The following is a 14,381-nucleotide window of genomic DNA, read 5'->3' on the forward strand; positions in this document are numbered from 1 at the left end:
AGATCAAGCCTCGATGGCCCTTGGATCAATCGCACATCCACAAATCAACACCTTACGGAGATCGAATCAGAGGATCAAATTACAAAGAGATTGTAACCCCAAAATCATTAATACAAAATATATTTTGTACACGTGTTCTTGTCTCGTTCGTTATCAGGAATTTTCGTGTTTACAGTGGCACAATTGAATTGAAATACTGCAAAACAGAAAAGTAGCTAGCAGACATTTTCACCAAGGCTCTAGCTAAGGATCGATTTAAATACTTGAGAGCTGCACTTGGAGTGAAATCAGCAAAACATTTAGAAGGAAGTGTTGGTGTGTAAATGTATTTGTTGTATTTGTTCTTGCTTATTCAAGTTGTGGAATTTATGTAAGCCATTGGATCATATTCCATATGGCATCTTTGATTATATTTTATTGAGTCTTAGCTCATGACAAGTGTAAGCATCTTATATGATGACTTAAGATTGAATGGTTGTGATGATTTTGTAATGATGAGAGAGTGTGAGTTGGCTCAGCTCCTCCTCCAACGGTCATATATTCTCTCCACATTTCTAGTATGAGAGATAGAATCCAATGAAGAATTCTCAAGCCCTGAAACTTCTATGATTCTTTGATCTCATTCTGCTAAGTTTTCCATTTCATAAAACTATTTCATTGAATCCATTCTACCCAGAATCAAAATACTAACAATGTGAATATCATTGCCAAAATGTTTGATACTATGAGACATTTTAGTGCATCAAATATAAATAAAGCTAATTTAGCCAAAAGTCAACAAAATTTTTACTATTAAGCCATATATCAATAACATATTTCTGTTTTGGACTTAATCAATGATATAATTGTATTAATTAGGCATAGGTCAATAATGAATGCCCATAGGCTTTAAGTCATATAAATAGTTAGAATTTGACTATTCTATCATTCTTTCTCTATAAATGTCATATGGGCTTAAGCTATTATAAATACGAATTTAGATCCTCTTCGGATCAATTTTGTAAGATCCTTCAGACCGAGGATCTCATCCATCGATAGAAATCCAACAGCCAAAATCTCTTATCCTTCCTCTTTTCCCCTCAACTCTTCCCTTTCTCCCTCACTTTGAAGCTCTCAACCTCGAACCATCAACTCCCCAAATTCCAAATTAATTCAACCCCACATCAAAATCAGCCTTAACAGCGCCACAATCCACCCAACTCACAACCACCAATTGCAAGTCCCTCACCTTACCTCTCCAAAATCAGTCCCAGCACCGCCACATCCCTCAATTGCAAATCCCTCAACTTAAAATCTCAACCAATGTTAACAAAACAAACAAAGAGAGAGGTCGCTTAAATCAATGTCTTTTGGTTGTAAAGATCTTTTTATAACTATGGAAGAATATAGAGAGAGAAATCTCAAAGATGAAGAAGAAAGACATGACAAAAAAGATAAAATAGTAAGGGATAGTGAAAAAATAAATCAGACTTAGAGCATAGATGACCTGCAATTGAATTTGGGGTTGGTTAACAACAGTGGGGTGTGAGGGTGCTAGGGAGAAAGATGAGTTGTGGGGGAAGAGAGGCGGAGGAAGAGGCTTTGGCCGTTGGATTTCTATTCTAATGGAACTGATCTTGAGAGGATATGAATCTTATAAATAGTTAGAACATGTATATTCTATCACTCTCTCTCGCCCTTAGTTTACATGGAGGAGTCTACTCAACTCAAAAAAAAAAAAAAAGAAAAAAAAAATAGGAACCAAGAAATGGACATTGCATTGTAGTGTCCGAATCAAAATGTAAAAAAAACATAACCAAGAAACAGACACTGCATTACAATGTCTGAATCTAACGTAAAAATTAAAGCCAGGAAACGGACATTGCTTTACAATGTTTGAATCTAAATGTAAAAATCAGGAATTGCGTGAGATGTAAAGTGTAGGGACGTTGAGTTATGAAAAAAATAAACCAGGAAACAGACACTGCATTGCAATGTCTAAATCCAAATGTACAAATAAACTATAGAAGGCGTGTGGGTGATTTAAAAAAAAAAAAAAAAAACACACACACACACACTAGTAAATAGACATTGCAACGCAGTGTCTGAATCCAAGATTCCAAATGTAAAAAACTGAATCAGGAAACAGACACTGCAATTCAGTGTCTGATCTGTATTGACTTACTCTGAATATTAAACTATGAGAAATAGTGTTAGTTGAAGTGGGTGCCAGCTGTAGTGGCAGATTTTGTAATTATTGTTTATTTTAAATGCATTTAAGTATCACAATACATAATTGATCTATTTATAAGAGAGCTGTTATTCCCACCCCAATGTCTTATCTTCCCACCCACATTTTAATGAATTTTTTAATTACAAATTTGTCCATTTGTGAAATGACTAATAAGGACCTTAGTTACCCCTTTCACATTACTTTTTTTTTTTTAATAAAAAAGAAAAAAGAAAAGTTTGGACGTGATAACTTTCACGCTATGTTTAGAAAATTTGTCTCCCTTAAACCTTAACTCATCCTTCTCATCTCCTTTCATTCAGAGAAAGCAAAATTATTCAGAGAAAGAAAAAAGAATGAACTTAGAAAATGACGTTTTTATGGAAGAAGTAGATGATTATGTTTCTGTCGAAGACATAAAAGATAATTTTATGTGGGTCATCTTGATTTGTTGACATCGCACAATTGAAGCATAGCTCTGCCGACATCGTTCATTAGGTAAGGGTAAATTTGTTGCATATTGCTATAGGCGTGGTTGATTTAGAATTGAAAACCTAAACAGTGGTAAGCGTGGTTGATTTTTCATTAGCCCGTACTTACCACAAGCACCACCTCTCTCTCCCTTTAAGTTAGAATTGAAGCCGAATTAAGTTTCAATAGTTGCATACTGTTGTCATACAGTAAATTTGTTTTTTAATGTGTGTATGACAATACAAGAAGGCATTGACCTGTAATTGAAATAAAAAAAATATGGTTCTTTTATGATGTAAAAAGATCATCATGTTCATACCAAGTGCAAATCGACTTTTAAAGACAAACATATTGCAAGACAAAGTAAACTGCTGAAGGAAGTTAAAACATGGTTTCGGACTTGAGTAAGTGACACACCCCGACCGAGATCAGGGTATGCTGGCCGTCACACGAAGGTGACGTAGCCATGTGCGCGTGCGGAAGCTATTAAGATAGTAATATAAAAGTACTAATAATTAAAAACTAACTAGCATACAAAGTACTAGTGTATGTGAGACACAATTCAGAGCAAGTCTACAACAGTCCAAAAGGAAAAGATACGACATATTTACACCCGAAGGTGACCCTACAATGGTGAATGTCTGTCAGAAATGCCGGGACGCCCTCTGGGATAAACCACCGAACTTGCTAGACCACTAGAACCTGGAGGGGCGCAAAACAAAAGCGTGAGTGGGCAAAAACAAAGCTCTTTGAAAACTCTTTAGCAAAATACATTCTAACCCCTCGCCGTAAAACCTGTATACTTCCCAGAAAATGAACATATATACGTATGTATAGGTATGCCAATCATGCTCCACAATATGCCATTCATGCTCACAATATGCCATTCATGCTTGAGAATATGCCACAACAGAATCTCATAATAAATGTAAATGCTCAAGCGTAATTCACATCAATAACATATAATCTGGCAGCCGGGAGTCACCTAACGTGACATGTACCGCTGCATATAGAGCTCCAATCTCAACTCAATATCTGAATCTGCACAAGAGTCGGAACCACCTAACGTGGTCTGTACGACAAGACTGGGTGTAATATATACGCTCTAGTGCTACGATCACGTGAAGACTATGCGAATAATCGCGGGTCACCTACGAGTCGGAACCACCTAATGTGGTCTGCACGACAAGGCTTGCACTTAACTTGGATCCAAGGCGAGCGTGTGGTGCGGGTGAACATCACGTGAAGGACTATGCCCTGGCCCTGGGCGGGAGCACTAACACCGGGGTGCAGATTATGAGCTCTCTAAGCATTTCAAACTACTATTGCATAACAACATGAATACCGCTTACCTGGCACTTACCTGTGCGTCCACAGCACCAAATACACATATATATATATATGTATGCCACTACTAATACATGCAATGATGCGTAAACAACATTCATATGATGCATGGCATAAAACAAATAACCTTTTCTATTTAACTTCTGGGAATTAATATGTATATAGGTATATACGGAAAACAAAAGCCCACTCACTGATAATTGGAAGGGTCGTAGCCCCCCTGCCTCGAGTGTGTACGCTCGTCCTCGGAATACGAATCACCTATACGCGAAAAAGCTACGAAAACGTTAATTTAAAAGCACCTAAGAAACTTCTCGTAATAACTTCTCATACATTGCTCAAATTGGACAAATGAATATACCAACGTGCTCTACACAACCTCAGGATCACACCCATATTTTTAAAATAATTTTTGGACCACGCACGCGCCCCCACGCGCCGTCCTAGGCACGGACCTACGCGCCCCCCACGCGCGGCCACGTGCCATGCACATTGACGGTGTCAACTGACGCCGTCAGGAATATTCCGTTAAACTGACGGAATATTCCGTTAAATCCAACTGTTACCGTTAACTGCCGTTAGGAATATTCCGTTAAACTTAACGGAATATTCCCCTTTCTTCTCCGGCGAGACGCCGGCGCCGGAGACGGCGCCGGAAAACTGGGAAAACTTCCAACCGTGTTTTCTCCTTCGTTTTTCAACCATTTTTCACGATCTTTATACCAAAATGAAGCTTAGGACTAGTAGAATCACGTTGGACTACTTTTAGGGCCTAAAAATTAAGGAATTATACCTATCTTCAAGGTCAAAACTCGGCCAACTTTGAACAGGACGATCCCGACGTCCAAACTCGTCCAACGAAACACTCCCAAGCTCCTGGGAACCTCACAAACACAACTACAAGCTTAGAATCTCCTAAAACAAGCTAGATTAGGTTTGCATGAACAGTGCAATAATCGGACCTCGTCGAAACGACGTGAAAACATTAGAATTCTTACCTGGAATTGGTATGGTTGTGCTCCTCACAACCTCACGAGTTCAATGGTGTAATTGGTTCCTTGATTGGTGAAGGTTTGAGTTGGTTTATGTGTGTGTCCGTAAGTAGAATGAAGAAGAAGAAGAAAATGGACTCGGGGAGAGAGAGAGAGAGAGAGAGACAGAGTGACAGAAAGTGAGGGAATGAGGGAGGGAATCCCGGGAGAAAAGAAAATGTATGAGTGTGTGTGGTCCCACAACCCACACAACACAACACTAAGCGTAAACGAATAGATTAGGGGTAAAATTGTAATTTCAAATGTACGTTTCGATAGTTTCGGGACGGGATGTTACAGTAAGCTTCTCCCTTTTCAATCCCAACCAAACGTGCAGGCTGAAGATTAGAAGACCTCGGTTTTATTTTATTTTTTTTCTGGCTTTTAGAAGAGAGTAATATTATTTGTTTATATTCTTTTCTTAAGAGAAATTTGTCTTTAATTATATATAGGGTTATTTTATGAATAATAGTGGATGGGAAAATAACGTTTTAATTTTTTTTAACTTTTTATAATGGGTGTAAATATAACGTGGGTAGAAAAATAAGACAACCAGGTGGGTCTAGCAGCTCTCATGTGACATCCCGTCCCGGGATTATTATAACGCACGTGTGAAATTACCTTATTGCCCCTAGTTCATTTTTTTGTCACGTTGTGGGTGTTTTGTGTGGTGTGGCATGTGTTGGACCACACACACACACACTCACACACACAGTCACTCTCCCCTCCCTCTGTCTCTCTCCCCCGTGTCTCTCTCTTCCTTCCCGTTATCACCATACGTACGGACAAACACCAAAACCACCCAAACCATCGCAGATCGAGGAAACCAAGGACACCATTCAACTCGTGAGGTCGAGGCGAGCTCAGACATACCATTTTCAGGTGAGAAATACTTCGTTTTCACGTCGATTCAACAATGGCCGAGTTGAGTACTATTCATGCAACGTTTATTTATTGAGTTTTTGGGATTTCTAAGCTCGTAGGTAGCTTGGTGGTGTCCTAAGGAGCCTCGGAGTGCTTCGTTGGACGAATTTGGACGTCGGGATCGTCCTACTCGAAGTTGGCCGGTTTTGGTTGTTTGCACAGGTAAGATCGCGTAAGTTTTAGCCCTTAAAACTTGTTGGGACATGTTCTACTAGTCTAGGGCTTTCATTTGGTCCAAGAATCACGAAAAACGGTTGAGAAATGAGTGAGAAAACCCAAGTTGCAGGTTTTCCCAGTTTCCGGCGCCGGCGACGTCGCCGGCGATCGAATGAAGAAGGCGACGGAATATTCCGTCAATTCTGACGGAATATTCCTGACGCCGTTAACGGAACCGGTTAGTTTTAACGGAATATTCTGGGGTTTTAACGGAATATTCCTGACGGCGTCTGTTGACACCGTCAGTGTGCATGGCACGTGGGGGGCGCGTAGGTCCGTGCCTTGGCCGGCGCGTGGGGGCGCGTGCGGCGGAGGAAAATTATTTTAAAAATATGGTTGTGATCCTGAGGTTGTGTAGAGCACGTTGGTATATTCATTTGTCCATTTTGAGCAATGTATGAGAAGTTATTACGAGAAGTTAGTTATGTGCTTTAAAGTTAACGTTTTTATAGTTGTTTCGCATTTAGGTGACACGTACCCCGAGGACGAGCGTGCACACGCGAGGCAGGGGGGCTACGACCCTTCTACATACCAGTGAGTGGGCTTTTGTTTTCCGTATATACCTATATACATTTATATTCCCAGAAATTGATTTAAAAAGGGTTATTTGCCTTATGCCATGCATGTTATTATTATCGTTTATGCATCATTGCACGCATTAGTAGTGGCATGCATATATATGCATATTGGGTGCTGTGGACGCACAAGTAAGTGCCAGGTAAGTGTTAGTCACGTTAATATTTCAGTAGTGGTTAGAGATGCTTAGAGAGCTCATAACCTGCACCCCTGGTGCTAGTGCTCCCGCCCAGAGTAGGGCACAGTCCTTCACGTGATGTTCACCTCCCGCACCACACGCTCAGCTTGGATCCAAGTTAGGTGCATAGGCCTGTCGTACAGACCACATTAGGTGGTTCCGACTCGTAGGTGACCCGCGATTATTCGCACAGCCTTCACGTGATCATAGCACTAGAGCGTATATATATATTACACCCAGGCCTGTCGTACAGACCACTTTAGGTGGTTTCGACTCGTGGGCAGGTTCAGTTGTTGAGTTGAGATTTGAGCTCTAGATGCAGCCGTACAGGTCACGTTAGGTGACTCCGGCTGCCAGATGTTATGATATTGATATGAGTTATACCTGGGCACTTGCATTTCATTATGAGACTTTGGCATGGCATATCTTGAGCATGATTGGCATACCCTTGAACATGTTTGGCATATCTATACATACGTTTATATGTTTATTTTCTGGGAAGTATACAGGTTTTACGGCGAGGGGTTAGTAAGTATTTTATAAATGGTTTTCGAAAGCTTTGTTTTTGCCCACTCACGCTTTTGTTTTGCGCCCCTCCAGGTTCTAGTTGCTTAGCAGTTGCAGTGGTTTCCTTTGAGGGCTTTCCGGCGTTTCTGACAGACACTCCCCATTGTAGGGTCGCCTTCGGGCGTACTACTATTGTCGTTTTTATTTGGACTGCTTTAGACCTGCTCTGAAATTGTATCTCACTTACTAGCACTTATATTAGTACCTTGTATGCTAGTTTTTAAATTTTTCGTACTTTTATATTACTACTTTATTAGCTTCCACACGTGCACATGGCTACGTCATCTTCGTGTGACGGCCAGCACGCTCCGATCTCGGTCGGGGTGTGTCATCTCATTTATAATTAACATAAATATTGTTGATATATTGTTAATTGTAATTTAAAGGTTGATTTTTCCCAAAATCACCCTATAAATAAATGTTGTTTCCGAATTGAAAGAGATTAAGAGTTCAGATTATTCTATGAGAAACTTGAATATATAGGAACTTTGATCACTGCTGTTTTTTAGAAAACAAATCAACTAGACTAGAGATTCTCTCTTACACCATAACGCTATAAAATCATTAGACCGTTGACTGTTTACCACGTGTTCAAAAAGTGAACACATCAACCAACAAATTAGCTTGGAAAAGAAGCATCACTGAATTGTTGGTCTTGATACACAAAGGATTCCTCTCCGGATCCATTCAACCAAATTCATCTCAGTAATCAATTCGGATCTTTAAAATTTGATCCAATAATTAAAATTATTATAACTTTTAAAGAGACATCCTGTTTTTAGCCGTTTAATCAAATTTGAATGATCCGGATTGATTAATGGGATAGATTTGATAAAAGGAATCCGGAGAGAATTCATTTCCCTTGCATACAATATTTTACTACCTGCTACTACTTTATCCAAGTTTATAAATGTTTACCAACGAGACTAGTATTAGGGGGTTTCAACGAGGACTTGTATAACATGGGTACTTTGTTACGGTTGGATTTCGTGTCATTAATACAAAGGTATGTGTTTGTTTTTCTTCAAATGTCCTTGTATCATTGACTTGACGTCAATATGACGGTGGATTTGTATCATACGGGTCGCTCTCAGCTTTAAATATATTATTCCAACTTATTTATTTTCTTTCTAACCTTCTGTGTTCAATGTACGTTTTGCAACAAAAACTTAAAATAAACTATAATATATAAAGTCCCAACAAAATGATTAGATAACTTGATAAATCCTCAGAAGTTCAACCGAAGGAATACCCTCGCCCACGAGGAAATCCCTTTCGCAATTTCAGCCTCTGGATATTAATTTGTAATTTTTTTTAACAAACGATATTATACATACTAATACGAAAGGAATATGCTAATAATAATATGGTTTAAATTCACCTTATCAATTTACAATTAACAAAGAGTTACTAAACTAATTGTCCTATTTTTTCCCTTACATTTTAATAAAAATTTTAATTACATATTTATCCATTTAGAAAAAGACTTTTAAATCCTTATCCATTTCTCTCCATCACCATCTCTCTATTCCCTGTTCTTCTCTCTTCCATTTCATCTCTCTCCATCCGGGAGGAAGATCCATGTTTTTTCCGGCGGCGGAAGAAGTTCAAGAATCCGGCTACAGGTAGCATTTCTCATTGTTCGTTTCTATGATTCCAAATATTTTAGTCAATTTGTAGTGTTTTCCAATAAATTTTCAACTTTTCGACATTTTAATGCAATTTTAATGCCTCATTTGGTAAGTTTATATTTGGTTGAATTAATTAATTAATTAATTTCCTTTTCACCATTTTCATATTTCTTCAAACTATTCAATCAATATGCTCAATGTTTGAAATGCGCATCCACATTGGATTAAAGTTAAACCAAAGAATTTTTAACATAAAAATGATTAATCTGTACAAAATACCAGTGTCAACCGGCAATCATTCCTTGCGCCAATCAGACACCCACCTTGATAATATATTTTTAATTAGAAACAAAGACAAAATAGAGTCCTCATCTGTTAATCTAATTCCATTAATCCCCACTGCTTGTATATACGCCCCCCTCCGACATCCTCATGGTGGTCAAAGCTGCAAAGCTAAATCCGGCTGCTGTTGCTGTTGTTGCTGCAGACCCATTTGAGGTAAGCCTGCGGCACCCAGTTTGACGTTCAAGTCCGAGGGGAATGTGTAAGCAACATGTTTATTGTGTAAGGATGAACCATTCCACGATGCTTCCCCACCAAGCACGTGGCTAGATCTCGGTCCACTTGAAATTTCTGACAATCTGGCTTCGTCTGAGCATAATGTACTCTGGGGTACAAGTTTGTCTGTGTGGTCATCAGATGCAGGGTTGCTTTGAACCCTCTGTTCCCTCTCACGGACTGAAAACGGTTGCATCCTCCATGTCTCATTTTCTCCTATCCATCCTGGACCAAACTTGATTCCAACAGGCAAAACACTTGCAATTTTCTTTGAAGCAACCTTCCAAGCAACAGGTCCAAGATTTGCGGCAAAACGAGCTAGACTCCTTGCATAACCATGCTCAAATTGTAGACCTACCTGGTTTATATATTGAGAAAGAAAAAAAAACATTAAACAAACACTAAGAAATTATGTTATACAAGAATCACATCTTTATACAATGAGCTACTGTCATTATACAGATTTACGAAGACATCTATTCACATGCAAAACAAGGTACATAATTCAAGCAAAGAGATTATTAGACTCCTATAATCTCCTTATCGAAGATCCACTTTTCTATTTTTCTAACAGCAACCCCTTCCCCCGTCACTGAATAATTCCAGTCTCCCATTCAGAAAAGAATACAAGAATGTTCTCATTATACATACCGCCACAAGTTGCTTCCACTCTCCTTCACAACCAGAAAACATTGATGGCTCATCGCCAAAAGCCAGAGCTTGTGTATAAGTGTCGCGTCTGTTCTCATCTACTGTAAAATGTTTCTTTCCATATTTTAGATCACTCCTCAATACAGAAGCTGCAACCCAAAAAAGAAATAGAAAGGGTCAGCATTTGTTAAATAAACTAAGAGAACCAAATAAAACTAGGAAAAAAAAACTGAAACTGAATAATGAGTACAAATCAGTGAAGCACATGCAGTTGAAATCACATACCTGGAAATTCATTCTCCCAGCCAGGCAACCAACTAGCACCAGTTTCACCATTAAGAGACCCATGGGGGCCCATATTTAATGCATCAGAAGACCTGAACTTATGGGGAGCAGGCCGTCTTAGATTGTATGTGCCAGACAAGCTAGGATTCTCTCCTCCAGAAGCAAGAGTAGTTTCTGATACAAATTGAGGACCTACACGATCAAGTGGAGAGCCTTCAATTGACTTTTTCATGCTCTTGCCAGGTGGCCTGCCTCTCCTCGCAATTTTTGGTTTCGGATCACCGTCTTCGTTTACTTGCCTCAAATTTTCAAAGTCCTTTTTTGCGAGCTCTTGTATAGATCGTGCCTAAAGAAATAGTCATTGTTAACCATCAAACATGGTGAGATTGCCTAAATAGGAAGAAGTGTAAGTTAGACGGGCCAAACCTGTCGAAAGTAAATAGTGTCTGGTGCATTATACTCCATTGCATTTGAACATATCAAGAACACATCTTTCTGCAGAAATTAAACATTAAGTCTTCAAATCCTGTCAAAGTTACTAAGTTAACAAGAAAAACAAATTACAAGTAGAGCACGATACATCGGAGTTTAGTGCACCAAGAATAGAGTTCCCCGGTGAATCACACCATTTCACTATTCCTAACGTTCCAGTCATACATCAGGGTGCCAATGTAAAAAATGGTTAATAAAATAGACCAAGGCCAATAACTTGAATACCGAATGGAATGATAAGTTGCACTATGTTCTCAGTCCTGGATTCATTTGCCTTCTTTGACTAGCAACAGGCTCAACTTGAATTAACATGCCTTATATTACCATAATTGACATCTTCGTAATTTCCAAAAGACAATAATCTCTGGTGTACTTATCAATCATTCAAAAGCCACATCTAGGAAACACTCGTACATAAACCCTTCATTTATTTCTACAGCCGGTGGGAGGGCGAGTGAGCAGGCAAAGGAGATGAGAAAGAGAAGCGGATGCAAGTAGATGGTGAAATTGAGGCAGCTGTGGTGTGTGCGCATGCGTGTTTCAAAACTGAAACCTAGCAAGAAAAAGATCGTAATACAAACCTCAAACTGTTCCAAGTTGGAGTAACCTCCATGATCTAGTTTCGTCCTCACAGTTCCAAAATCCATTGGGTTTTGAATGATTTCCTGATAATCAGGAAGCTGAACAACCAACATATTCACATCAAACCATGAAACCGTTACTCGTAAAACAAGCCAATATCAGCAACAGAAGAAGCCATTTCAACATAAGAAAACACACCTCTTCTGGATCAACGGGCTCAGAGAACACCCCGCGAGTGTCCCTTCTGCAACAAAGTTGAGACCAACGAGTGGTGTCATTTCAAAGAGTCAACGAAAAAGACAACTACTTTGGAACCTAAGACACCTACTTTTGAAGCCTATCAAGGATGAACACCAGCAACTTTTTGTCTGGCAAAGGTGTCGTGGGACCGGACTCCACCTGCGACCCTGTCCACAGAAAAAAGTTGACAGTCATTAGAATTTAACCCCCAGGAGATACCTTTTGAGGCAAGACTTGCGATTGACTAACAGTGTCGTACCATGTAATAAACTGCTACCGTCTGTCGCTTTCAAAATCTCTTCACGGCTCTGCAAGAAACCATTAACACCAATGTCACTGCTAAATTTACCACTAACACAAAAAAAACATGATTAATTTATTATTTAATTTTCTGCAATCATTGGAAAAGTAAATGAACAAATAAATCAAGAAAAGACAAACTGGAGCTTTTTCAGACAAGGTGGTCTGCGTCTTTCTATGGTACCATTTAACAGACGAAGAATTTAAATTAGGAAATAAAGAAAAACTGCCCAGATTCCAAATATATCACTTAATTAAAATTAAATAATGTCCAAACACCCCAACGACTCCACTCCGCCTCCCAAAAACAGCTTCTGGTTTTCGCGCGAAAATCCCTAAAAGATTCTAATTCCCAAGATAAAGCAAAGACAAATAAATTTCATTACTTTTTTTCCAAACTAAGCAAAATATAAAGAAATTTCATCACTTTTCTCAAATTAATAAAAAAAATATATATAGGGAATTAAGTGCAACAACGACATGGGTTTGTGTTTAATTTGAGAAAAGTAAAAGGGTTTTAATTTTTGTAGTATGATGATCACCATATGATTAGATCCGCGATGGACGGTGCTGATCTTGAGAGCGGCCTCCGGATTCTCACCACCCGCGTTCGAATCGGAACCGTAGGCGCCCGAATTAAAGGGCGACAATGTCGGAGTCGAATTGGGATTAAAACCGAGGAGGGGCTTATGCTTCTTCTTTGCGCGCTCATCGTCGTCATCGGCTTCGGCAAGGGAATTGGACGGCGGGGATGAATCGAGAGGAGTAGGGTTCCGGCGTGTGGATAGACGGCGAGGGTTTGGGCATTGGTTCTGCTCCTGTTGTTGGAGGAGGGCGCGTTTCTGGAGATCCAGGAGAGAAGGACGACCTTTCTTCTTTTTGGTTGGAGGATTATTCATCGTCGTCATCGGCCGGCGTTTCTGTTTTCTGATGCCTCCACCTCGCCCCGCCTCGCCCCTCTTCACCTACTATTCTATTCTATCCAAAATTTCTCTTTCTTTCGCTCTCTGGCTCTAAATTCCTATTAAGCTACTTTTTCCTTATTATTTTTCTTTTTAATTATACATAGTTCGAAATATAAAATGAGATTTTTAAAATGTCAATAATAATTTTTTTGTTTTATAATTTTTTTATTCTTAATTTTAAGAAAGTGTTATTAGTATTTCAAAAATCTCATTGTACACTTTTCATAAATGTATATTTCTTTCCAAATGTAAAAAGTTTAGAGTGTAAAATGAAAATTTTAAAGTATAGAATGTGATTTTTAGAATACTAATAACAATTCCCTAATTTTATTACCTAATTTTATTTTTTTGGTAAATACCTTTTTTTCTTTGTGAAAAAATATATTTATATGTTTATTTTCGGGTAATGTATTTCAGAACACTTGGGCTGCAGTTGGCAGTTCTCAATCAAACGTCAAAATTTGAGATTTGGCTAGACTATTTACAAGGTATTCTACTTAAAATACTTTTTGATACAATAATATATTTATATTCGAATTTAAAAAATTTTCATTCTTAATTAAAAAAGTAATATTCACACACCTATTTTTAGAGTTTTACTTTCCACACACACTGTGACAGCCTGTCCCGATTTATTTGTACCGTAGGTGTGAAATGACGATTTTGCCCCTAGTGGTTATGTTTCATTTTGGGGTGTTTGTTTTGTGGGCTTATTGGCTGCATCTAGACCACACGCACACTCTCATCCTCATCTCCTTCCCCTCTCTCTCTCTCTCTCTCTCTCTCTCTCTCTCTCTCTCTCTCCCCCTCTTCTTCCTCTTTCGTACGGACAAGTACCAAAACCCTTGCAACCGTTGCATATCCAGGTGGAAAGTCTTACCTTTGTGTTCGTGAGGACCATACGAGTTCAACCATACCAATTTCAAGTAAGGAATCATTCGATTTCACGTCGAACCAGGGAACCCCGATTTTGGTCACTGTTCATGCACACATGAAATGTTGTTTTTTCAGGGAATTTGAAGCTTGTAGGAAGCTTAGTGAGGTCCTTAGGAAGCTCGGGGTGGTTCGTTGGAAGGTTTTGGACGTCAGGATCGTGAGTTGCAGGTTTGGCCGGACTTTGTGAAGTTTCTACAGCGTGATTTCGTGAATTTTAGGACT

General features: G+C 39.0%; 1 protein-coding gene across 2 annotated transcripts; it reads right to left on the reverse strand.

Moving 5' to 3' along the window:
* Positions 1 to 9,348: 9,348 nt before the first annotated feature.
* On the reverse strand, positions 9,349 to 13,273 carry LOC137732040 (uncharacterized). Of its 2 annotated transcripts, none has more exons than XM_068471332.1 (9): positions 12,801 to 13,273; positions 12,218 to 12,266; positions 12,047 to 12,125; positions 11,917 to 11,962; positions 11,718 to 11,816; positions 11,071 to 11,139; positions 10,645 to 10,990; positions 10,360 to 10,508; positions 9,349 to 10,066 (listed from the first exon to the last, which is right to left on the reverse strand). In XM_068471332.1, the coding sequence occupies exons 1-9, from the start codon at positions 13,164 to 13,166 to the stop codon at positions 9,590 to 9,592; spliced, it is 1,680 nt and encodes a 559-aa protein (XP_068327433.1). In that variant the 5' UTR covers positions 13,167 to 13,273; the 3' UTR covers positions 9,349 to 9,589. The 2 variants fall into 2 exon arrangements, with proteins under 2 accessions (XP_068327433.1, XP_068327434.1); XM_068471333.1 differs by having other exon boundaries at positions 9,887 to 10,062.
* Positions 13,274 to 14,381: the final 1,108 nt, after the last annotated feature.

Source organism: Pyrus communis, chromosome 4, assembly GCF_963583255.1.
Source record: "Pyrus communis chromosome 4, drPyrComm1.1, whole genome shotgun sequence".
Taxonomy (NCBI): Eukaryota; Viridiplantae; Streptophyta; class Magnoliopsida; order Rosales; family Rosaceae; genus Pyrus; species Pyrus communis.

Bases quoted from the DNA above. Each gene is read 5' to 3' on its own strand.
- LOC137732040 (XM_068471332.1), bottom strand. From the start codon at position 13,166: ATGACGACGATGAATAATCCTCCAACCAAAAAGAAGAAAGGTCGTCCT. The intron at 12,126-12,217 runs GTACGACACTGT...TTCTGTGGACAG, and splicing joins CGGTAGCAGTTTATTACATG to GGTCGCAGGTGGAGTCCGGT. The intron at 10,991-11,070 runs GTTTGGCCCGTC...CTATTTCTTTAG, and splicing joins ACACTATTTACTTTCGACAG to GCACGATCTATACAAGAGCT.